This window comes from Pongo pygmaeus, chromosome 6, assembly GCF_028885625.2.
Source record: "Pongo pygmaeus isolate AG05252 chromosome 6, NHGRI_mPonPyg2-v2.0_pri, whole genome shotgun sequence".
Taxonomy (NCBI): Eukaryota; Metazoa; Chordata; class Mammalia; order Primates; family Hominidae; genus Pongo; species Pongo pygmaeus.
The window spans coordinates 62,942,720-62,969,155 of record NC_072379.2 but is presented as its reverse complement, the minus strand read 5'-3'; the positions used below and the strand labels follow the sequence as shown (position 1 = coordinate 62,969,155).

General features: G+C 37.8%; 1 protein-coding gene across 6 annotated transcripts in view; it reads left to right on the top strand.

Moving 5' to 3' along the window:
- STK31 (serine/threonine kinase 31) overlaps positions 1-26,436 on the top strand; it is a 140,334-nt gene that overhangs the window by 63,207 nt on the left and 50,691 nt on the right. For all 6 annotated transcript variants that reach the window (XM_054494826.2, XM_054494828.2, XM_054494831.2 and 3 more), the window contains 6 exons: positions 815-937; positions 6,947-7,126; positions 7,584-7,700; positions 8,948-9,067; positions 10,091-10,222; positions 25,167-25,268. In XM_054494826.2, coding sequence (XP_054350801.1) covers positions 815-937; positions 6,947-7,126; positions 7,584-7,700; positions 8,948-9,067; positions 10,091-10,222; positions 25,167-25,268 — 774 coding nt within the window. The remainder of the gene's footprint in view (positions 1-814; positions 938-6,946; positions 7,127-7,583; positions 7,701-8,947; positions 9,068-10,090; positions 10,223-25,166; positions 25,269-26,436) is intronic.

The following is a 26,436-nucleotide window of genomic DNA, read 5'->3' as shown; positions in this document are numbered from 1 at the left end:
TAGCGGTGGGGTTTCACCGTGGTCTCGATCTCCTGACCTCATGATCCTCCTGCCTCGGCCTCCCAAAGTGCTGGGATTACAGGCGTGAGCCACTGCACCCAGGTGTTTTTTTTTTTTTTTAATGATGAAAACAATAGGCTTTACTTGAGGTCTTTTCTTTTTTATTTATAGTTTTAAAATAGCCTGGTTGAGCTTATGCAAGAAAAAATATCCTAAAATTCAGGCTTTTAAGTGTATGTGCCAGACACTGTTATAGGTAATAGAGATAAAAATTTTTAAAAGACATCATCCTTTCTTTCTTTCTTGGATACAGGATGGATATATTAATATATAGTTTTAATACAGTATGGTAAGTGCTATAATAAAATGCATAGAGTTCTTGGATATCTTTCACATATGTATTTCCAAACACAGCCTGTTGGACAAATTGGAGGATTTATCCTGGTGTTTAAGTGTATCTTGAAGGATGAGTAGCTGAAGGAGTTGAGAATGGGATGGGAATAGAAAAGAGGCCATATATAATTAGTAGGAACTTATATAATTTTCTGTAAGAAAAACAAAAATTTCATTGTTGCAGAAGTAATGGGAAAAATAAAAATTAGCAGATCAGAGTTGTTGAACTTAAATGTTTTATTTTTAATTAAGAGAAAGGAAGTTTTTTTGTCATTATGTTGATCTAAGGAGAGAAATGTCCTAAATGCTATTATGTTTGGAGAATATAAAGTTAATTTTGGAGATCACTTTTTTTCATACAGGTCATATGCAGAAAAGACCTGATGTATTAATGATAGTTATTCTTTTTTTCTTCCTCCAGAATGAAGGGAATATTTTGATTGCCCAAAGAAATGAAATGCAGCAGAAGCTGTACATGTCAGTAGAAGATTTTATTCTGGAAGTTGATGAGTCATCTCTTAATAAACGCTTAAAAACATTGCAGGTTGGAATTAAAAATATATTAAATATACGTTAAATTGTAAGTTTATTTAAGAAGTGAAATTAGCATTTACCTTAAGACTTTAGATTGTTCTGTGATGGTTGCAAAAGTTTTTCTTGTTTCCTGAATTCTGATTTCTTTTTAATGGGATTAAAAGTTTATATTAATATATTTTGTGGCTATGTTTATATGCATATCTATCTTGCAAACAAGGTAAAATGGCTAGGGACTCCAGTATTCACTGGGGAAATTAATGGAGACAGGAGCAGTAGCAGGTATGTGGGTCCCTATCGTCCATTGCATTCTAGCAGAAAATGTAGTAGGACCACATGTTACAGGGAGAAGGGATCAACTCTGATCCATAAATTAGAGGGTTTTTAGGCTCCATGACCAGGGAAGTTTCTCCCTGATGTGATCAGAGGCTAGAGTACTGTAGTACATATAGCTATATGATATGGTGGAATCTTGTCTTCAGCTCTGTCTTGCCAGCTCAGGAATGACTTTAATTTGGGGTGAATGAACATGACAGTGTTAATTTCATCTAATAATAATGTTTCTCTCTACTTATTCAGATCTTTTTTGTCCTTTAATATTGTTTAAAATTTTTCTCTATAAGTCCTCATGCTTTTTTCTTCATTTAACTTTTATTTATTTATGCTTTTGATTGCTTTTATGAATATTATCTTTTCATTTCCTATTTTTGATTGAATAGAGGAATACTGTTCATTTTTACGTACTGGTGTTTCTCTGATAACTCTGCTGATCTCTTTTAGTTCTCATTTGTCTGTTGATACTCCATGCTTTCTGTGTTTTCAAATGTTTTCATTTGAAATGTTTTCATTTCATTTTCATATGTTTTCATTTGAAAACAATAACTCTTTAATCTTTTCTCTTCTAGTCCTTTTACTTTTTGTGTATCTTTGAATTTTTACTGCTTTGGTCAGTTACTCTAGTACTAAGCTGACCAGTAGCTAATATCGATCTTGTTGTGGACTGCAGGGAATAAGCTTGCTAGAAATTTGGAGAAGAAGATATTCAGGGACATCTGGGCATTGTTTCTTTCTGTCCTGCTGGATGAAGATGTAGTTTTGATGATGTTCCACATGGCTTAAGAACCATTGGAGCCCTGGTTTGAAACATTTTCTTAAATGGAATTGCATAAATAATATAAGTTCTTCCAGAATGTTGAAGTAAGCCTTGCATATAAAAGGGCAGTAATATAGTAAGTATTTAGCTTTCCACAATGCAACTTCTACTTTATCCCTTAAAGGTTTATTTCTTCTCACTGTTAGTAAATGTAGGTTAAGGTTCTGTAATTAAGATCATCTTTAAACCTCTTTTCTTTTAAAAGTTCAATGCTAGAAGACTTTTTGCCTTATCTGGCTTGTCTCCACTTCTAGTATTCCCTCAGGTCACCAAAATATTCTTTAAACTTCTCTTTATTTTGCTGAGAAATAGTTTATATTTTTCAAGTAGCCAAGAAAGATACTTCTGTAATGAAGGTCAAATAAATTAAAGTTCTTGATTTCTGATTTCCTCAGCATTTTATTTAGACTTCTTTTGTGGCGTACAATACATGGTTGATTTTTTGTGACTGGTCTTAAGTTCAAAAAGAAATTGTATTCTCAGTTTTCTTGGTGTACAGTTTTAGATATATCTAAAACTTGCTTAGGTTTTGGTTGGTTCAGTATATCAGTCTTTGAAATATTTTTGTTACATATATCTGAAATAGATAGGTTTGTCCCTATTTGTCCCTATTGTTCTTTTGGTTCTTGTTCAAAGTATTTCAGTGCCACATTGTTGGGTGTTAAGGTATTCATGATTGTAATGTATTTAAAAATGTGTATCCCCCCCATGACACATGTTTACCTATGTAACAGACCTTCACATGTACCTCCAAACCTAAACTAAAAGTCAAAAATAATAAAAATGTTTTCTTTTTAACTACTATGTAATCTTATTTTTTCACTTAGATTTTAAAAAATAAAATAAAAATTTTTTTTGTTTGCCTTTTAAGTTCCTATCCCACCTTTCTTTTTGGTTAACACTGTAACATCTTTTCTTTTTTTCTATTTTTATTTTATTTATTTTTATTTTTCTTGAGATGGAGTCTCGCTCTGTCGCCTAGGCTGGAGTGCAGTGGCCGATCTCAGCTCACTGCAACCTCTGCCTCCCGGGTTCAAGCGATTCTCCTGCCTCAGCCTCCCGAGTAGCTGGGATTACAGGCACGCACCACCATGCCTGTCTAATTTTTTGTATTTTAGTAGAGATGGGTTTCACGATGTTGCCCAGGGTGGGCTCGAACTCCTGAGCTCAGGCAGTCTACCCACCTTGGCCTCCAAAGTGCTAGAATTACAGGTGTGAGCCACCGCACCTGGCTTCTCCCTTTATTTTTAACCTTTTGTATTCACGTTTTGAAATGCCCTCTTGATAACACACTAATGGATTTAATTTTTGAAAGCACCCAACGTATATCTTTTTTGTTGGTAACAATTTACATATTTATAATTACTGTTTTATTAAAACTTGTTTCTGTTTATCATGGTTTCTTTTTCTCTCCTTTTCTAACTTACACCTCTAATACTTTTTTTTTTTTTTTTTGAGATGGAGTCTCACTCTGTTGCCCAGGCTGGAGTACAGTGGCACAGTCTTGGCTCACTGCAACTTCTGCCTCCTGGGTTCAAGTGATTCTCCTTCCTCAGCCTCATGAGTGGCTAGGATTACAGGCAGGCCTGGCTAATTTTTGTGTTTTTAATAGAGATGGGGTTTCATCATGTTGGCCAGGCTAGTCTTGAACTCTTGGCCTCAAGTCATCCACCTGCCTTAGCCTCCCAAAGTGTTGGGATTACAGGCGTGAGCCACTGTGCCCGGCCACTCTTCTAATACTTTAGAACATTCTTATCTGCCTTTGGTGTCTTTCCTCTCTTTCTCCACCTCCTTCCCCAAACCAACCAGTGAACCAACCACAATTGTCTAGGATTTTAGTCACAGGTTATTATAGATATTGTGTGTGATAGCTCAGTTAAATAGACTTTAGAGTTATTTTTCCATTCTTATTTTGTAAGTCATTATCTCTTGGCTCTTTCTGTATATTGGAATATTTTCTCTAAGAGTGCTTTCAAAGAAATCTTTGTGTATTTGATTTTGTGAGTTATTTGATATTTTAGGATATCTCATTTCAATCTCAAATACAAATAGTTGTTTAGCTGACTATAAAATAGCAAGTTCAAAGGTCATGTTTCCTTTACACCTTTGACAATAATAATCTATTGTATCTTTCTATAATTTTATTTCTTTATTTATTTGAGAGAGAGTCTTGCTCTTTCACCCAGGCGAGAGTGCAGTGGTGCCATCTCAGCTCACTGCAACCTCTGGCTCCTGGGTTCAAGCAATTCTCATGCCTCAACCTCCCGAGTAGCTGGGACTACAGGCATGCACCACTGTGCCCGGCTAATTTTAGTAGAGATGGGGTTTCAGCATGTTGGCCGGGCTGGTCTCGAACTTCTGACCTGGAGTGATCCACCTGCCTTGGCCTCCCAAAGTGCTGGGATTACAGGCGTGAGCCAAAGTGCCCAGCCTTATTTCCATAATTGTTGATATCAGTCTAATCTTTGTTCTTCTGTGATCTTTTTTCCCTCTGGAAGTTTTAAAATTTTCTCTTGACTTTGTTCTTAAGTTGCATCAGAACATGTTTATGTTTTGACTGAATCTGAGCCAGTTCAGTCTGAGGTTTTATATATTTCTTTAATTGTAGGTAATACTTGATAATTACTTCTTGAGATACTTCCCTCCCCCATTAAATTTTTCTCTTATTCTGAGACTTCTGTTAGATAGATATTTAAACTTCTATTTCTGTTATCTACATATTTTAATGGCTAATCTATTGTTTAAAATCTTTTTATCTTATGTAGGAGGTGGGTTAAACTAAATAAATAAATACAATCTTTTTATCTTGTTGGTGTCTTTTTGGTGGGATCCTTGGCTTAACCGTGTAGTTAATAAATTAATCCTCTAGCTGTGTCCCTTCTGCCATTTAGCCAATCCATTGTGTTTTGTATGTCAAAGATTCTTTCTTTTATATTTAATATCTTCAGTTGGTTATTTTTTATAAGTACTTGGCTTTGTGTTTCCAATATTCTTTCTTTTATTGAGAATATTTATTGTGCTTATTTTTGAGTTCTTACTGTTATCTGGGCCATTGACACTGATTTTGCTTCCTTTTTATAAAGTGGCTTAGTTTTTTATACTTCTTTCAGAGTGCTTGTGCTGTTCACACCATTTTATCCTCTTCTTATCTCTCCTCAAGATCTCATATTCCCTTGGAACTATAAGCTACCTTAGTTCTTCGCTGTTGTGTAGTTATATGAAGGGCCTAGGGAAGAGTGAAAATCTGGACCACAACTTTTAAGACTTTGGATAGGTTTAGGGAATAGAATGGAGTTGTTTTTAAGGGTCTAGAGCTTCTGATGTTGCAATCAGGGATTATCTACTCCCTCTTTGCTTCTCTCCTGGGTGGTCTGTCTTACTCCTCAGCAAACCTCTATTCCCTCTGCCTCAGCTACTGCTCCTTTCCAGACACTACCACCCTTAGATGTAAATGCTGCCAGATATTCAGGGGAGAAGTGAAGGAAAGAGAATGGTCAGGGGCTGGCCAGCTCTTCTGTATTGGTTATCAATTTTTGCCTCATCTGTGTTCTTGTGCTGTACTTGCATAAACCTGTTGCCTCTTGATGGTGCTGCTGTTTTTCTTCCTGATGTGAGGGAGAGAGAAGGGCCTATGAAAAAAGTTTTCTTTTCCCACAGGTAATTCTATACTGTGACACAGTCCTTCTTTCACTTGTAGGGACTTTGTTAATTCAGTGCTAAACACCAACCATCCTCTGCCTAAGATTTCTCAGAGTTTTGTGATTAAAAACTTCTGAGATCTCTTAAGCTTTTTTCTTATCTCTGTAAAATTTCTAGAGTTTTTATTTCTGGAGAGAGCTAGCAGACTGCCTATCTTGTCTTTTCCAATTCTTTATTACATTAAAAAATTTTATTATTACTGTTTTTTTTTTTTTGTGCACCTGCCCCGACAAACCCAGCCAGGCCAATTCATTAAAAAAATGCCTTTAAGTACAGTCGAGGGCTGCATGGTTTGGTCAATGATGGACTGCATGTATGGTGGTGGTGCCATAAAATTATAGTACTTAACTGTACCTTTTCTGTGTTTACATAGGCAATCATTGTTACAATTGCTTACATTATTCAGTACAGTAACATGCTATATCTAGGAGCAGTAGGCTATAGCATGTAGTTTGGTTGTGTAGTAAATTTATACCATCTAGGTTTGCATCAGTACACTCCATGATGTTTGCATAATGATGAAATTGCCTCACGATGCATTTCTTAGAAGATATCCGTGTTGTTAAGTGATGCATGATTGTCCATATATATGTTTAATGTCTTTACTTAATTAGAATTATTTGTCTATTTTGGTGTGTAGTTTATTTTTATTTGGCAATCGGTCTTAGAAACTTTCATGCCAGGACAAACAGTAGTGATTCTTATGATAGACAAAGGAGACTCAGAAAGGTGATTAGGGGTGGAGGGTGGTGGATGTTGAGAAATTACTTAATGGGTTCAGTGTACATTTGGATGATAGATACGCTAAAGCCCAGACTTTACCACTGCGCAATATATCCATGTAGCAAAATTACTCTTGTACTTAATAAATTTATACAAAAAGTTAGGGAAAACAGGGTAATGTCTACTTAATTAAAAACCATAAGGATATAAAGCTTTCTATTTGTAACTAATTCACTTAATAAACTTTACTGTTATGGTCCAAATAAACCACCTTCTAGGTAGTTTTGTGTTTTCATCTCTATCTGATGATTCTAAGTTGTATTTATGAAATTCTCAAGAATGGGGATTCAGCATACTGCTTTTTTACCCCTTAGATCCTAACACGGTGCTTGAATCCTGAATTAGTTAATAAACTTTAATGAACAGAAGTATATCTCTCTGCAGGATTTGTCAGTCTCTTTAGAAGCAGTGTATGGACAAGCCAAAGAAGGAGCAAATTCTGATGAAATACTTAAAAAATTTTATGACTGGAAGTGTGATAAGAGAGAGGAGTTCACCAATGTTAGAAGTGAAACAGATGCTTCTTTGCAGCGTCTTGTAGCATGGTTCCAAAGAACCTTAAAGGTAATAAAAGCTCCTGCCCAGTTGTGTTTGTAGCATAAACCAGGGAATATATATTTTAAAAATCACGTGCTTTGTTCAAGAGCTGACATCGTCTACCTACTATGTATCAGATTTAAACTTGCCACCTTGCCAGTCAAGGTTCTTTATTAGCTTTTAGTCAGATTGCTCCTTTAATTAGTCTCAAAAAAATCATATCGGTCTTGTTCCTTCTTTTTCTCAACTTTTCCTAAGGATTGTCCTCTTTCCTCTTTTAACCATTTATTTTCTTACAGTATGCTATGTGTATGTACCTTTTCCTTTCAGTGCATAAATTTTATGAGGGTAGGCACTTTTTTTTCCTGCATTCCTAGTTCTTTTACATTGCCCAGGGTGTAGCTTAATACTCTGCTTCAGGTATTAAGGCACAATGAATGCTGATTGAATTAAATGAGATATTTCATGTGTTTTTGCAAATGAGGTTTTTGACCTATCTATGGAAGAATCACTGATTTCAGAAGACGCAATGGATAATATTGATGAAATCCTAGAGAAGACTGAGTCAAGTGTGTGCAAAGAGCTGGAGATAGCTCTGGTTGTGAGTATCAATATTCTTTATTATTGTCTCCTTTGAAGCAGTGTGGTTTCCTTTCATGGTTAGAAAGTATTAACCAATAATAGAGTTTTTCTTGCTAGTTAGAAAGTATTAAGACTGATCTTAGCTTTCTTCTGATAGGCTTGTTTGAAAGAGTAACAACGTCTAGTTCTAATCCAAACACAATGCAAAGTCTTATTCTTAGGTGACATTTTTGTTTTAATAGGACATTTCACATAAAAAATTTGTTTAATTCTAAGAAAACTGCTCTTAATTTGAGTGGACAATCTTGTCTATATTTTTTGATTCTTGAATGTGTCATACCAAATGACTATAAGAAGAGACTCCTTAGAGTTTGTGAAAACTTAAAATCTGAGAGAGCTCTGAAAGTTGACACACAAGATGGATTGGTCATCCTCTTTCTTTCTCCATTGTGTATATTCTTTGTTACTGTGTCAAGGTAAAAATTAGTGTAGTTACTCCAAAGGGTGTTTTGTAATTTTAATTACTGCTCATTGGGACTCTTCCCAGTTATTCAGGCAGCTTTCCAATGTTTCAGTGGTTAGGCTTCTCATTTTACTTGTTTTTTCTTTTTTTTACTTTTTATAATTTTACTCATATTGGCATTAAAAATACATTAAGAAGTTTTATATTGTTAAATAGTCCTGATATAGATAGTTTTGTCAGACTTGATTTTAGAAGTAGTTATTAACAGGTGATTTTTAAAAGTAAAGTGTTGAAGGTCTATATATTGTTTACAGTTCTTATATTTAGCATATTAGTATCCCTGATTTCCATTAATGCTCTTACTCCACACAGCTTTGGGAATAATGGTGTAATACGGGTAAAGTTTCCCATATCAATGGCTTTGCTTTTTTTAGAGAGACAGTGTCTTGCTCTGTCGCCCAGGCTGGAGTGCATTGATGTGATCCTAGCTCACTGCAGCCTTGAATTCCTCAATCTCCCTGCCTCAGCCTCCCTTGTAGCTAGGACTACAGGTGTATACCACTGTGCTCAGCTAATTAAAAATTTTTTTTTAGGGACTGGTCTCACTATGTTGCCTGGCCGCCATATGAACATCTTTGATATCTGTCTTCTCTGTAGGAAAACATTTGTGTTTAAGAACTGTTTTGAAATCACTGCAGAAATCTGTTAAAGGCATAATTTTGAAGTTTATCTATTGTTATTGGAGGCCTTAGCTGTTTTGGATATTCCTTTGTGTATAATTCTATGTGTGTGATTTCATTTAGGATCAAGGTGATGCAGACAAGGAGATAATTTTAAATACATATAGTCAAGTACTGCAAAAGATTCGTTCAGAGGAAAGGCTCATTGCCACAGTACAAGCTAAGTACAAGGACAGTATTGAGGTTTGATTGTGCTTTCTCTTATTGATCTTATAAATTGATGCTTTGAATTTTTCAGTACTTAAATTTTTCTCTTGTTGTTTAATACTCAGTGTCAGTAAATTATCTATTATTATTAGAATTCACTATCAACTGGAAATGGTGATTTTTAATGATATAAATATATCAAATTTTTTATTGTTTTAAAAATTTTATTTTCTTATGTCCATGAGAACCATAATCTTTAACATCATTTTCTTTTTGCCTATATAAGTCTACTGTAGATAATTTGCTATATACAGAAAGATAAGAAATAAAACATTGCTTGTAATTCCCTTAGCCTAAGAGATAGTTTTAGAGTATTTACTCACTGGATGTGCATCTGTATGTTTGTGAGCATATATATATGCATTGCATTGTTTTTTAAGTTACTTCAAACATACTTTCTTCATTTAATGGTATATTATGAACATTTTTCTATATGATTTTTCTATACTGTCATCTTGAGTGACTAAATCCTCATCCCTATGTAGATGTACAACATTAACCTTTCATGTGTGTTGGACATTAAGATTACTTCCAATTTTTCCTACCATAAATAACACTGTACATATGTTCGTGCATAATTTTTTGTTTTTATTTCTCGGATTTCTAAATTCTATAATTACTGAGTTAAAAGGAATGGACATTATTAAAACTTGATACATATTTTCAAACCACTTTTGGGAAAGATGATTTCAGTTTACATGCTCACTAGAAATTCCTTTTTCATCCATACTAACAATGTGTGTTTTATTGTATGTCTCAGTTTGAAATATTACTTTTGTCTTTGCTACTTTGAGTGCTGGAACTGATATTCTTCTAAATAGAAACATGGATAAAAAGGAAATCTATTGAATTGTCTTGTTGAAAATTATAGATTTTCTAAGTATCTCAATCTGAACTCAGTACATACTAGGTGAATCTTAACAGAGAAATAATAAATGATCACTGTTCAATAAATATTTTTCTTATGTGTTTGAAAATACATAACTTTTGTTTACTTAGTTTAAAAAGCAGCTTATTGAATATTTAAATAAGAGTCCCAGTGTGGATCACTTGCTATCCATTAAGAAGATGTTGAAAAGCTTAAAAGCTCGACTCAGATGGAAATTGGTTGAAAAAAATAATTTGGAAGAGGTAAGGAAACAGTTGTTTCTTACTGATCTTTATGTGCATCTCATTTTACTTGGTCTCTGCTTCATAAAAATAATGCATAAATACACTCTTTACAATAAGAGAGCCATTACATTCACATTTTGTTTTATATACTTGTTTTCTGTGTATATAAATAAAATTGAGATTACAGTAATAGTGTAAAAATTTTCCTAAATCATTAAATATTCTTTAAAAACATTTTCCTAGGCTGCCTTGGTTCTTAGTAACATGAACATTTTAGAATAATTTTAAAAGCTCTTTTGGTTTGGACTGTTAGAATGTTTATTGTAATACCAACTTGCTACATGCAGGTGACAGGGTACCCCCTTGAAGGTAGCGTTTTGTCATAAAGTATTTTTAAGATCATGGTATCTTTTGTTAACTCCGTTTTTATGGATAGATGTAATATTTCTTGCAAGTATTTTAAGTTGCTTTTATATGATAATAGAACTGGAGAGGATTAGGATGCCGTAATCTGGACTAACTTCTTCCTTTAGGCTTGAAACTTTGTGAATAAGATAGTAAACTTTGTGTTCCTTTGAGGATTTGATTTAGGTACAAGGATCTGTATTATGCCTTAATCCAATTTGAATTATCTGTCTTCTGCTTCTGAGCACCGAATTGAGGGTGGAGCAGAGGACTATTCTAGAACTAATATCATAGTTGAAGAACTTTCTAGTTTTATTCTATTCTGGGCTTTGGGGAAGTTGATTTTTTTAGTCTGATTTTTCAACTTTTGGAGAAATCTGACTTTTGTTATACTTTAAGTTCTGGGATACATGTGCAGAATGTGCAGGTTTGTTACATAGGTATACACGTGCCATGGTGGTTTGCTGCACCCATCAACCCATCACCTACATTAGGTATTTCTCCTAATGCTATCCCTCCCCTAGACCCCTACCTGCTGACAGGCCCGGTGTGTGATGTTCCCCTCCCTGTGTCCATGTTTTCTCATTGTTCACCTCACCTTATGAGTGAGAACATGCGGTGGTTGGTTTTCTGTTCCTGTGTTAGTTTGCTGAGACTGATGGTTTCCAGCTTCATCCTTGTCCCTGCAAAGGACATGAACTCATCCTTTTTTATAGCTGCATAATATTCCATGGTGTACATGTGCCACGTTTTGTTTATCCACTCAATCGTTGATGAGCATTTGGGTTGGTTCCAAGTCTTTGCTATTGTGAATAGTACTGTAATAAACCTATGTGTGCATGTGTCTTTATAGTAGAATGATTTATAATCATTTGGGTATATACCCAGTAATGGTATTGCTGGGTCAAATGGTATTTCTGGTTCTAGATCCTTCAGGAATTGCCACACTGTCTTCCACAATGGTTGAACTAATTTACACTCCCACCAACAGTGTAAAAGTGTTCCTATTTCTCCACATCCTCTCCAGCATCTGTTGTTTCCTAACTTTTGTGTGTGTGTGTATTTGCATGTTGCCTATGTTGTTTTTTTTTTTCATTATTATACTTTAAGTTCTACGGTACATGTGCACAACGTGCAGGTTTGTTACATAGGTATACATGTGCCATGTTGGTTTGCTGCACCCATTAACTAGTCATTTACATTAGGTATTTCTCCTAATGCTGTCCTTCTCCCTGTCCCCTCACCCCACAACAGACCCTGGGGTGTGATGGTCCCCTTCCTGCGTCCAAGTGTTCCCATTGTTCACTTCCCACCTATGAGTGAGAACATGTGGTGTTTGGTTTTCTGTCCTTGTGATAGTTTGCTGAGAATGATGGTTTCCAGTTGCATCCATGTCCCCGCAAAGGACGTGAACTCATCCTTTTTTATGGCTGCATAGTATTCCATGGTGTATATGTGCCACATATTCTTAATCCAGTCTATTATTGATGGGCAATTGGGTTTGTTCCAAGTCTTTGCTATTGTGAATAGTGCCACAATAAACATACGTGTGCATGTGTCTTTATAGTAGCATGATTTATAATCCTTTGGGTATATACCCAGTAATGGGATGGCTGGGTCAAATGGTATTTCTAGTTCTAGATCCTTGAGGAATTGCCACACTGTCTTCCACAATGGTTGAACTAGTTTACAGTCCCACCAACAGTGTAAAAGTGTTCCTATTTCTCCACATCCTCTCCCCCATCTGTTGTTTCCTGACTTTGTAATGATCGCCATTCTAACTGGTATGAGATCGTATTTCACTGTGGTTTTGATTTGCATTTCTCTGATGACCAGTGATGATGAGCATTTTTTCATGTGTCTGTTGGCTGCATAAATGTCTTCTTTTGAGAAGTGTCTGTTAATATCCTTTGCTCACTTTTTGATGGGATTGTTTTTTTCTTGTAAATTTGTTTAAGTCGTGGTAGATTCTGGATATTAAACCTTTGTTAGATGGGTAGATTGCAAAAATTTTCTCCATTTTGTAGGTTGCCTGTTAACTCTGATGGTAGTTTCTTTTGTTGTGCAGAAGCTCTTTAGTTTAATTAGATCCCATTTGTTAATTTTGGCTTTTGTTGCCATTGCTTTTGGTGTTTTAGTCATGAAGTCCTTGCCCATGCCTATGTCCTGAATGGTATTGACTAGGTTTTCTTCTAGAGTTGTTATGATTTTAGGTCTAACATTTAAGTCTTTAATCCATCTTGAATTAATTTTTGTGTAAGGTGTAAGGAAGGGATCCAGTTTCAGCTTTCTACATATGGCTAGCCGGTTTTCCCAGCACCATTTATTAAATAGGAAATCCTTTCCCAATTGCTTGTTTTTGTCAGGTTTGTTAAAGATCAGATGGTTATAGATGTATGGTGTTATTTCTGGGCCCTCTGTTCTGTTCCATTGCTCTATATCTCTCTTTTGGTACCAGTACCATGCTGTTTTGGTTACTGTAGCCTTGTAGTATAGATCGAAGTCAGGTAGCATCATGATGCCTCCAGCTTTGTTCTTTTTGCTTAGGATTGTCTTGGCAATGTGGGCTCTTTCTTGGTTCCATATGAACTTTAAAGTGTTTTTTTCCCAGTTCTGTGAAGAAAGTTATTGGTAGCTTGATGGGGATGGCATTGAATCTATAAATTACCTTGGGCAGTATGGCCATTTTCACGATACTGATTCTTCCTATCTGTGAGCATGGAATGCTCTTCCATTTGTTTGTGTCGTGTTTTATTTCCTTGAGCAGTGGTGTGTAGTGCTCCTTGAAGAGGACTTTCACATCCCTTGTAAGTTGGATTCCTAGGTATTTTATTCTTTTTGTAGCAGTTGTGAATGGGAGTTCACTCATGATTTGGCTCTCTGTTTTTCTGTTATTAGTGTATAGGAATGCTTGTGATTTTTGCACATTTATTTTGTATCCTGAGACTTTGCTGAAGTTGCTTATCAGCTTAAGGAGATTTTGGGCTGAGACGATGGGGTTTTCTAAATATAGAATCATGTCATCTGCAAACAGGGACAATTTGACTTCCTCTTTTCCTAATTGAATACCCTTTATTTCTTTCTCTTGCCCGATTCCCCTGGCCAGAACTTCGAACACTGTGTTGAATAGGAGTGGTGAGAGAGGGCATCCCTGTCTTGTGCCAGTTTTCAAAGGGAATGCTTCCAGTTTTTGCCCATTCAGTATGATATTGGCTGTGGGTTTGTCATAAATAGCTCTTATTATTTTGAGATTCCTTCCATCAGTACCTAGTTTATTGAGAGTTTTTAGCATGAAGGGCTGTTGAATTTTGTCAAAGGCCTTTTCTGCATCTATTGAGATAATCATGTGGTTTTTGTCTTTGGTTCTGTTTATATGCTGGATTACATTTATTGATTTGCATATGTTGAACCAGCCTTGCACCCCAGGGATGAAACCAATTTGATCATGGTGGATAAGCTTTTTGACGTGCTGCTGGATTCGGTTTGCCAGTATTTTATTTAGGATTTTTTCATCAATGTTCATCAGGGATATTGGTCTAAAATTCTCTTTTTTTGTTGTGTCTCTGCCAGGCTTTGGTATCAGGATGATGCTGGCCTCATAAAATGAGTTAGGGAGGATTCCCTCTTTTTCTATTGATTGGAATAGTTTCAGAAGGAATGGTACCAGCTCCTCTTTGTACCTCTGGTAGAATTTGGCTATGAATCCGTCTGGTCCTGGACTTTTTTTGGTTGGTGGGCTATTAATTATTGCCTCAATTTCAGAGCCTGTTATTGGTCTATTTAGAGATTCAACTTCTTCCTGGTTTAGTCTTGGGAGGATGTATGTGTCCAGGAATTTACCCATTTCTTCTAGATTTTCTAATTTATTTGCGTAGAGGTGTTTATAGTATTCTTTGATGGTAGTTTGTATTTCTGTTGCATTGGTGATGATAGCCCCTTTATCATTTTTTATTGTGTCTATTTGATTCTTCTCGCTTTTCTTCTTTATTAATCTTGCTAGCAGTCTATCAATTTTGTTGATCTTTTCGAAAAACCAACTCCTGGATTCATTGATTTTTTTGAAGGGTTTTTTTTGTGTGTCTATATGTACTTCAGTTCTGCTCTAATCTTAGTTATTTCTTGCCTTCTACTAGCTTTTGAATGTGTTTGCTCTTGCTTCTCTATTTCTTATAATTGTGATGTTAGGGTGTTGATTTTAGATCTTTCCTGCTTTCTCTTTTGGTCATTTAGTGCTATAAATTTCCCTCTACACACTGCTTTAAATGTGTCCCTGAGGTTCTGGTACGTTGTGTCTTTGTTCTCATTGGTTTCAAAGAACATCTTTATTTGTGTCTTCATTTTGTTATTTATGTAGTAGTCATTCAGGAGTAGGTTTTTTGGTTTCCATGTAGTTGTGTGGTTTTGAGTGAGTTTCTTAATCCTCAGTTCTAATTTGATGGCACTGTGGTCTGAGACACAGTTTCTGTTCTTTTACATTTGCTGAGGAGTGTTTTATTTCCAACTATGTGGTCAATTTTAGAATAAGTGTGATGTGGTGCTGAGAAGAATGTATATTCTTTTGATTTGGGGTGGAGAGTTCTGTAGATGTCTATTAGGTCCTCTTGGTGCAGAGCTGAGTTCAAGTGCTGGATATCCTTGTTAACCTTCTGTCTCATTGATCTGTCTAATGTTGACAGTGGGGTGTTAAAGTCTCCCATTATTATTGTGTGGGAGTCTAAGTCTCTTTGTAGGTCTCTAAGAACTTGCTTTATGAATCTGGGTGCTCCTGTATTGGGTGTATATATATTTAGGATAGTTAGCTCTTCTTGTTGAACTGATCCCTTTACCAGTATGTAATGGCCTTCTTTGTCTCTTTTGATCTTTGTTGGTTTAACGTCTGTTTTATCAGAGATTAGGACTGCAACCCCTGCTTTTTTTTGCTTTCCTTTTGCTTGGTAAATCTTCCTCCATCCCTTTATTTTGAGCCTGTGTGCATCTCTGCATGTGAGATGGGTTTCCTGAATATACAGCACACTGATGGGTCTTGACTTTTTATCCAATTTACCAGTCTGTGTCTTTTAATTGGGCCATTTACCCCATTTACATTTAAGGTTAATATTACTATGTGTGAATTTGATCCTGTCATTATGATTTTTACTGGTTATTTTGCCCATTCGTTGATGCAGTTTCTTCCTAGCCTTGATGGTCTTTACAATTTGGCATATTTTTGCAGTGGCTGGTACTGGTTGTTTCTTTCCATGATTAGTGCTTCCTTCAGGAGCTCTTGTAAGGCAGGCCTGGTGGTTACAAAATCTCTCAGCATTTGCTTGTCTGTAAAGTATTTTATTTCTCCTTCACTTATGAAGCTTAGTTTGGCTGCATATGAAATTCCGGGTTGAAAATTCTTTTCTTTAAGAATGTTGAATATTGGCTCCCACTCTCTTCTGGCTTGTAGAGTTTCTGCCAAGAGATCTGCTGTTAGTCTGATGGGCTTCCCTTTTTGAGTAACCTGACATTTTTTTCCTTCATTGCAGCCTTGGTGAATCTGACAATTATATGTCTTGGGGTTGCTCTTCTCAAGGAGTATCTTTGTGGTGTTCTCTGTATTTCCTGAATTTGAATGTTGGCCTGCCTTGCTAGGTTGGGGAAGTTCTCCTGGATAATATCCTGAAGAGTGTTTTGCAACTTGGTTCCATTCTCCGCATCACTTTCCAGTACACCAGTCAAACCGTAGATTTGGTCTTTTCACATAGTCCCATATTTCTTGGAGGCTTTGTTCGTTTCTTTTTACTCTTTTTTTCTTTAAACTTCTCTTCTTACTTTATTTTATGAATTTGATCTTCAATCACTGATACCCTTTCTTCCACTTGATTGAATTGGCTATTGAAGCTTCTGCATGCGTCACGTAGTTCTTGTGTCATGGTTTTCAGCTCCATCAGGGCATTTAAGGTCTTCTCTTCACTGTTCATTCAACTTAGCCATTCATCTAATCTTTTTTCAAGGTTTTTAGCTTCCTTGTGATGGGTTTGAACGTCCTCCTTTAGCTCAGAGAAGTTTGTTATTACCGACCTTCTGAAGCCTACTTCTGTCAGCTTGTCAAAGTCATTCTCTGTCCAGCTTTGTTCCGTTGCTGGCAAGGAGCTGCGATCCTTTGGACGAGAAGAGGAGCTTTGGTTTTTAGAATTTTCAGCTTTTGGCTGGGTGCAGTGGCTCACCCCTGTAAGCCCAGCACTTTGGGAGGCCGAGGCGGGCAGATCACAAGGTCAGGAGATCGAGACCATCCTAGCTAACATGGTAAAACCCCGTCTCTACTAAATATACAAAAAATTAGCCAGGCATGGTGGTGGGCACCTGTAGTCCCAGCTACTCGGGAGGCTGAGGCAGGAGAATGGTGTGAACCTGGGAGGTGGAGCTTGCAGTGAGTTGAGATCGTGCCACTGCACTGCAACTTGGGTTACAGAGTGAGACTCCATCTCAAAAAAAAAAAAAGAAAAGTGTTTTCTGTTTTTCTGCTCTGGTTTCTGCCCATCCTTGTGGTTTTATCTACCTTTGGTCTTTGATGTTGGTGACCTACAGATGGGGTTTTGGTGTGGATGTCCTTTTTGTTGATGTTGATGCTATTCCTTTCTGTTTGTTAGTTTTCCTTCTAACAGTCAGGTCCCTCAGCTGCAGGTCTGTTGGAGTTTGCCGGAGGTCCATTCCAGACCCTGTTTGCCTGGGTATCACCAGCGGAGGCTGTAGAACAGCAAATATCGTAGAACAGCAAATATTGCTGCCTGATCCTTCCTCTGGAAGCTTTGTCCCAGAAGGGCACCTGGTTTTATGAGGTGTCAGTCGGCCCCTTCTGGGAGATGTCTCCCAGTTAGGCTACACAGGGTCAGGGACCCACTGTAGGAGGCAGACTGTCCATTCTCCAAGCTCAAACACCGTGCTGGGAGAACCGCTGATCTCTTCAGAGCTGTCAGACAGGGACGTTTAAGTCTGCAGAAGTTTCTGCTGCCTTTTGTTCAGCTATGCCCTGCCCCCAGAGGTGCACTCTACAGAGGCAGAGACCTGGCTGAGCTGCAGTGGGCTTTGCCCAGTTTGAGCTTCCTGGCTGCTTTGTTTACCTACTCAAGCCTCTGCAATAGTGGACGTCCCTCCCCCTACCAGGCTGCTGCCACGCAGGTCAATCTCAGACTGCTGCGCTAGCAGTGAGCAAGGCTTCGTGGGCGTGGGACCTGCTGAGCCAGGTGCAATCTCTTGGTGTGCCATTTGCTAAGACCGTTGGAAAAGTGCAGTATTGGGGCAGGAGTGTCCCGTTTTTTCAGATACTGTCTGTCACAGCTTCCCTTGGCTAGGAAAGGGAAATCCCCCAACCCCTTGTGCTTCCTGGGTGAGGTGATGCTCCACCCTGCTTCGGCTCACCCCCTGTGGGCTGCACCCACTGTCCATCCAGTCCCAGTGAGATGAACCAGGTACCTCAGTTGGAAATGCAGAAATCACCTGTCTTCTGTGTCGATCACACTGGGAGCTGCAGACCAGAGCTGTTCCTTTTCGGCCATCTTCGAGCGGATGTTTCCTGACTTTTTGATGATCGCCGTTCTAACTGGCCTGAGATGGTATCTCATTGTGGTTTTGATTTGCATTTCTCTAATGACCGGTGATGATGAGCTTTTTTTTTATACGTTTGTTGGCCGCATAAATGTCTTCTTTTGAGAAGTGTCTGTTCATATCCTTTGCCCACTTTTTGATGAGGTTGTTTGCATTTCTCCTGTAAATATGTTTTAAGTTCCTTGTTGATTCTGGATATTAGACCTTTGTCAGATGGGTAGATTGTAAAAATTTTCTCCCATTCTGTAGGTTGCCTGTTCACTCTGATGATAATTTCTTTTGCTGTGCAGAAGCTCTTTAGTTTAATTAGATCCCATTTGTCAATTTTGGCTTTTGTTGCCATTGCTTTTGGTGTTTTAGTCATGAAGTCCTTGCCCATGCTTGTGTCCTGAATGGTATTGCCTAGGTTTTCTTCTAGGGTTTTTATGGTTTTAGGTCTTAAGTTTACATCTTTAATTAATCTTGAGTTAATTTTTGTATAAGGTGTAAGGAAGGGGTCCAGTTTCAGTTTTCTGCATATGGCTAGTTTTCCCAACACCATTTATTAAGTAGGGAATCCTTTTCCCATTGCTTTCCCAGTTTTCCCAATACCATTTATTAAATAGGGAATCCTTTCCCCATTGCTTGCTTCTGTCAGGTTTGTCAAAGATAAGATGGTTGTAGATGTGTGACATTATTTGTGAGGCCTCTTTGTGTTCCATTGGTCTATATATCTGTTTTGGCACCAGTACCATGCTGTTTTGGTTACTGTAGCCTTGTAGTATAGTTAAAGTCAGGTAGCATGATGCCTCCCAGCTTTGTTCTTTTTGCTTAGGATTGTCTTGGCTATCTGGGCTCTTTTTTAGTTCCAAATGAAATTTAAAGTAGTTTTTTAAAAAATTCTGTGCGGAAATTCAGTGATGGCTTGATGGGGATAGCACTGAATTTATAAATTACTTTGGGCAGTTTGGCCATTTTCATGATGTTGATTCTTCCTGTCCATGAGCATGGAATTTTTTTCCATTTGTTTGTGTCCTCTCTTATTTCCTTTAGCAGTGGTGTGTAGTTCTCCTTGAAGAGGTCCTTCACATACCTTGTTAGCTGTATTCCTAGGTATCTTATTCTCTTTGTAGCAATTGTGAATGGGAGTTCACTCATGATTTGGCTCTCTGTTTGCCTATTATTGGTGTATAGGAATGCTTGTGATTTTTGCACATTGATTTTGTATCCTGAGACTTTGCTGAAGTTACTTACCAACTTAAGGAGATTTTGGGCTGAGACGATGGGGTTTTCTAAATATACAGTCATGTCATCTGCAAACAGAGACAGTTTGACTTCCTGTCTTCTTATGTTAATACCTTTTATTTCTTTCTCTTGCCTGATTGCCCTGTCCAGAACTTCCAATACTATGTTAAATAGGAGTGGTGAGAGTCGGCATCCTTGTCTTGGTGACAGTTTTCAAAGGGATACTTCCAGATTTTCCCATTCAGTATGATATTGGCTGTGGGTTTGTCATAAATGGCTCTTAATATTTTGAGATGCATTCCATCAATACCTAGTTAATTGAGAATTTTTAGCATGAAGGGGTGTCAAATTTTATCAAAGGCTTTTTCTGCATCTATTGAGATAGTCATGTGGTTTTTGTCATTGGTTCTGTGTATGTGATACATTATGTTTACTGATTTGTGTATTTTGAACCATCCTTGCATCCCAGGGATGAAGCTGACTTGATTTTGGTGGATAAGCTTTTTGATGTGCTGCTGAATTCAGTTTGCCAGTATTTTATTGAGGATTTTTGCATCGATGTTCATCAGGGATATTGGCCTGAAATTTTCTTTTTTTTATTGTGTGTCTGCCAGGTTTTCCTACCAGGATGATGCTGGCCTCATAAAATGAGTTAGGGAGGAGTCCCTCTTTTTCTATTGTTTGGAATTGTTTCAGAAAGAATGGTACTGGCGCCTCTTTGTACCTCTGGTGGAATTCGTCTGTGTATCTATCTGGTCCTGGACTTTTTTTGGTTGGTAGGCTATTAATAACTGCCTCAATTTCAGAACTTGTTGTTGGTATATTCGGGGATTCGACTTCTTCCTGGTTTAGTCTTGGGAGGGTGTATGTGTCCAGGAATATTTCCATTTCTTCTAGATTTTCTAGTTGATTTGCATAGAGGTGTTTATTGTATTCTGTGATGGTAGCTTGGATTTCTGTGGGATCAGTGGTGATATCCCCTGTATCATTTTTTATTGTGTCTATTTGATTCTTCTTCTTTATTAGTCTGGCTAGTGGTCTATCTATTTTGTTGATCTTTTCAAAAAACCAACTCCTGGATTCATTGATTTTTTTTGAAGGGTTTTTCATGTCTCTATCTCCTCCAGTTCTGCCCTGATCTTAGTTATTTCTTCTGCTAGCTTTTGAATTCGTTTGTTCTTACTTCTGTAGCTCTTCTAATTGTGATGTTAGGGTGTTGATTTTAGATCTTTCTTGCTTTCTCCTGTGGGCATTTAGTGCTATAAATTTTCCTCTAAACACTGCTTTAGCTGTGTCCCAGAGATTCTGGTACATTGTGTCTTTGTTGTCATTGGTTTCAAAGAACTTATTTATTTCTGCCTTAATTTTGTTAATTCTCCAGTAGTCATTCAGGAGCAGGTTGTTCAGTTTCCATGTAGTTGTGTGGTTTTCAGTGAGTTTCTCAATCTTAAGTTCTACTTTGATTGCTCTGTGGTCTGAGATACTTGTTTGTTATGATTTCTGTTCTTTTCCATTTGCCGAGAAGTGTTTTACTTCCAACTATGTGGTCAATTTTAGAATAAGTGCGATCTGGTGCTGAAAAGAATGTATATTCTGTTGATTTGGGGTGGAGAGTTCTGTAGGTGTCTATTAGGTCCACTTGGTCCAGAGCTGAGTTCAAGTTCTGAATATCCTTGTTAATTTTCCGTCTCATTGATCTGTCTAGTCTAATATTGACAGTGGGGTGTTAAAGTCTCCCACTATTATTGTGTGCGAGTCTAATTCTCTTTGTAGGTCTCTAAGAACTTGCTTTATGAATCTTGGTGCTCCTGTATTGGGTGCATATATATTTAAGATAATTAACTCTTCTTGTTGCACTGATCCCTTTACCATTATGTAATGCCCTTCTTTATTTTCATTTTTTTTGATCTTTGTTGGTTTAAAGTCTGTTTTATCAGATACCAGGATTGCAACCCCTGCTTTTTTTTGCTTTCCATTTGCTTGGTAAATCTTCCTCCATCCCTTTATTTTGAGCGTATGGTGTGTCTTTGCACATGAGATGGGTCTCCTGAATACAGCACACCAATGGGTCTTGACTCTTTATCCAGTTTGCCAGTCCTTGTCTTTTAATTGGGGCATTTCACCTGTTTACATTTCAGGTCAATATTGTTATTGTGAATTTGATCCTGTCATTATGATACTAACTGGTTATTTTGCCCATTAGTTGATGTAGTTTCTTCATAGTGTCGATGGTCTTTACAATTTGGTATGTTTTTGCATTGGCTGGAACCAGTTGTTCCTTTCCATATTTAGTGCTTCCTTTAGGAGCTCTTGTAAGGCAGGTCTGATTGTGACAAAATCTCTCAGCATTTGCTTGTGTGTAAAGGATTTTATTTCTCCTTTGCTTGTGAAGCTTAGTTTGGCTGGATTTGAAATTCTGGTTTGAAAATTCTATTCTTTAAGAATGTTGAATATTGGCCCCCATTCTCTTCTGGCATTTTACGGTTTCTGCAGAGAAATTGCTGTTAGTTTGATGGGCTTCCCTTTGTGAGTAACCCAACCTTTCTCTCTGGCTGCCCTTAACATTTTTTCCTTCATTTCAATCTTGGTGAATCTGACAATTATGTGTCTTGGGGTTGCTGTTTTTGAGGAGTAGGTTTTTGGTGTTCTCTGTATTTCCTGAATTTGAATGTTGGCCTGTCCTGCTAGGTTGGGGAAGTTCTCCTGGATAATATGCTTAAGTGTGTTTTCCAACTTGGTTCCCTTTTCCCTGTCACTTTCAGGTACACCAGTCAAACGTAGGTTTGGTCTTTTCACATAGTCACATATTTCTTCAAGGCTTTGTTCCTTTTCATTTTTTTTCTTTAATCTTGTCTTCATGCTTTATTTCATTAAGTTGTTCTTCAATCTCTGATATCCTTTCTTCTGCTTGATTGATTTGGCTATTGATACTTGTGTATGCTTCATGAAGTTCTCATACTGTGTTTTTCAGCTCCATGAGGTCATTTATGTTCTTCTCTAAACTGGTTATTCTAGTTAGCAATTCGTCTAACCTTTTTTCAAGGTTCTTAGCTTCCTTGCATTGGGTTAGAACATGCTCCTTTAGCTCGGAGGAGTTTGTTATTACCCACCTTCTGAAGCCTACTTCTGTCAATTCATCAAACTCATTCTCCATCCAGTTTTGTTCCCTTGCTGGCGAGGAGTTGTGATCCTTTGGAGGAGAAAAGATGTTCTGGTTTTTGAAATTTTCACCCTTTTTGTGCTGGTTTTTTCTCATCTTTTTGGATTTATCTACCTTTGGTCTTTGATGTTGGTGACCTTTGGATGTGTTTTTTTTGTGTGTGGACGTCCTTTTTGTTTATGCTGATGCTATTCCTTTCTGTTTGTTAGTTTTCCTTCTAACAGTCAGGCCCCTCTGCTGCAGGTTTGCTGGAGTCTGCTGGAAGTCCACTCCAGACCCTGTTTGCCTGGGTATCACCAGTGGAGACTGCAGAACAGCAAAGATTGCTACATGTTCCTTCCTCTGGAAGCTTCATCCCAGAGGGGCACCTGCAAGATGCTAGCCAGAGCTCTCCTGTATGAGGTGTCTGTCGTCCCCTGCTGGGAGGTGTCTTCCAGTCAGGAGGATGGGGGTCAGGGACCCACTTGAGGAGGCAGTCTGTCCCTTAGCAGACCTCGAGCACTGTGCTGGGAGATCCGCTGCTCTCTTCAGAGCTGGCAGGCAGGAACATTAAAGTCTGCTGAAGCTATGCCCACAGCCGCCCCTTCCCCCAGGTGCTCTGTCCCAGGAGGATGGGAGTTTTATCTATAAGCCCCTGACTGGGGCTTCTATCTTTCTTTCAGAGATGCCCTGCCCAGAAAGGAGGAATCTAGAGAGGCAGTCTGGCTACAGAGGCTTTGCTGGGCTGCGGTGGGCTCTGTGGAGTCCGAACTTCCTGGTGGCTTTGTTTACACTGTGAGGGGAAAACTGCCTCCTCAGGCCTCAGTAATGACAGAGGCCCCTCCCCCAACCAAGCTGGAGCGACTCAGGTGGACTTCAGACTGCCATGCTGGCAGTGAGAATTTCAAGCTAGTGGATCTTAGCTTGCCGGGCTCCATGGGGGTGGGATCTGCTGAGCAGGACCACTTGGTTCCCTGGCTTCAACCCTCTTTTCAGGGGAGTCAACGGTTCTGTCTTGCTGGCATTCCAGGCGCAAGGGGGGTATGAATAAATATTCCCGCAGCTAGCTCGGTGTCTGCCCAAATGTCTGCCCAGTTTTGTGCTTGAAACCCAGGGCCCTGGTGGTGTATGCACCTGAGGGAATCTCCTGCTCTGTGGGTTGTGAAGACTGTTGGAAAAGCATGGTATCTGGGCCAGAATGAACTGTTCCTCATGGCACAGTCCCTCACGGCTTCCCTTGGCTAGGAGAGGGAGTTCCCCAGCCCCTTGCACTTCCTGGGTGAGGTGACGCCCCACCCTGCTTTTGCTTGCCCTCTGTGGGCTGCACCCACTGTCTAACTAGTCCCAGTGAGATGAGCCGGGTACCTCAGTTCAAAATGCAGAAATCACTCGCCTTGTCCGTTGATCTCGCTGGGAGCTGCAGACCGGAGCTGTTACTATTTGGCTATCTTAGTATCTGGATCCTTGAAATCTGACTTTTAAAGTGTAAACCAAACTATCTGAGGCAGGTATCAATCAATTTAGAAAGTTTATTTTGCCAAGGTTAAGGATGCATGCCTGCGAGGCAGGTCTGTGCCTTTCTCAGAGATGATTTTGAGGGCTTAAATATTTAAAAGGGAAAGGATGGATACTGGGGAAAGAGGAAGAAATTTTAAAAAGATGTGAGTAGATAAGAGACAGATGGTTTGAATTCTTTAATCTTTGATCACCTTTCAGCAAATACACTATTTACATTTGAGAGAGTGATAGAGGCATAGTCACTAGCTCAGTGAATCTGCATTTTTACAAATCAGAGGAAGGAATCAGATATGCATTTGTCTCAGTTGAGCAAAGGGATGATGACTTAGAGTTCTGTCCTTTGTCCTGCACCTGAGAAAATAAGCCACCAATTTACATTGTCAGGGTAAAATTCAACAGAACTGTTTTAGGGTGAAGATCCTGGGACCCATAAGGAATTTCCTACTGAGAAAATTGTGAGAGAGGTATGCAGGGTTTTTATGGTTGTAGCTATCTTATTTAGGAATAAAATGAGAAGCTGGTTTGCCTGACACAGTTCCCAGCTTGACTTTTTCCTTTGGCTTAGTGATTTAAAGTTCCCAAGATTTATTTTCCTTTCACAAACGCATACATACTTTTTAAGGTGGCTTATGTATTATCATTGGAGACAGTTCACACATTAACTCATCCTTTTGTTTTGTTTTTAACCAAATATCATGTAGAAGACAATTCTAGGGAATTCAGGTGTATTCTGGTTGCTATTATTAACATTTCTTTTGTTCGAATGACAGTTGGCCATCTTTATCTTAGAGAAAATCTACAGCAGATGAAGAGACAAGAAAAATCTATGTAATTGATTTTATGTCTTTACTTTTTATAATTCCTTTTTCTAGGTTTCAGAAAAGTCAATTGTTAGAATAAATTGACCTAAGTTAATTCAGCAAGTATTAGAAGGGTCTTTTATGTGCTAGGTACTGAAGGATACATAGAAACCATACAGAGTAATTTACTATAGAACTTGAATTCTTAAAGGAAACCACACAGAGTAATTTACTATAGAACTTGAATTCTTAAAGGAAGACTTGTTTTCTTTATGTTAATAAAAAACACTTTTTCTGATTCAAGTCAGATGATCCTGATGGCTCTCAAATTGAGAAAATAAAAGAAGAAATAACTCAGCTGCGCAATAATGTCTTTCAAGAAATTTATCATGAGAGAGAGGAATATGTAAGTATTTGGTTCTTTGAAGTTTTACATTAGGTTTTACTCTAGAAATTGAATTTAAATATCCATTTTATGAAGTGGACTGTAATCACAAGGCTAGAGGTATTATATAGAAAGTTTATATATATATTGACCTGGTAAGATTTTTGTAAATTTAGAAATAAATTTCACATGACAAAATATTCAGACCATTGTACCAGTGTGGAAATAACTGAAAATTGTAAAGAAGGAAAAACATCACTTGTAATATTTCCACTCAGTGATAATAGTAGTAATCACTGTTAACTTTTGACTTTCTTTTAGTCTTTTTTTGTTTGTTTTTAGAATTGAGATTATAGCACAGACACACTTTTGCATATTGCCTTTTTTCTGTTTAACATAAAACCTAAAGACCTTTTCCTTACATAAAATTTATATCAACATCATTTTCCCATAATGTTGCAAAGAAGACATTAATGGAGCAGCATAATTTAGTTGAAGAATGTAACAAAATAAGACTACCTGGTTTTGGGGGCAGGAGAAGTTACATCTTTTAAGTCTCTATTTTTACCACTGATTTTTGTGAGCTTGGGAAAACAAGTCATTGTATTTTTTCTTTAAAATGGAAGAATATTGTATTTTATGTCTGGGAGATGTTACCAGGAAGAAGTTAGTTAAGAAACAGTGCTTTGAAAGTAAAAATACTGACCGGGCATGGTGGCTCACACCTGTAGTCCCAGCACTTTGGGAGGTCGAGGCGGGCAGATCACTTGAGCCTCGGAGTTTGAGACCAGCTTGGGCACATGGTGAGACCCCATCTCTACAAAAAATACAACAATTAGCTGGTCATGGTGTCATGTACCTGTAGTCTCAGCTACTTTGGAGGCTGAGGCAGGAGGATTGCTTGAACCCAGGAGGTTGAGGCTGCATTGAGCTATGATCATGACATTGCATTCCAGCCTGAGCAACAGAGCAAGACCCTGTCTCAAAAAAAAAAAAAAAAAGAAAAGGAAAGAAAATAATAATATTAATACTGTGAAAACAGTAGGTATTTTAAGTGTCATGCTTTCTTTAGCAAATTCATCTGAGTATATGTAAATACCTTATGGACCTTGGGTTAAAATAGTGATCTTCCAATGATTCGACAAGTGTTCAGAAGTTTTGCTTAATAAATATGTGATAAGTGGCTTTT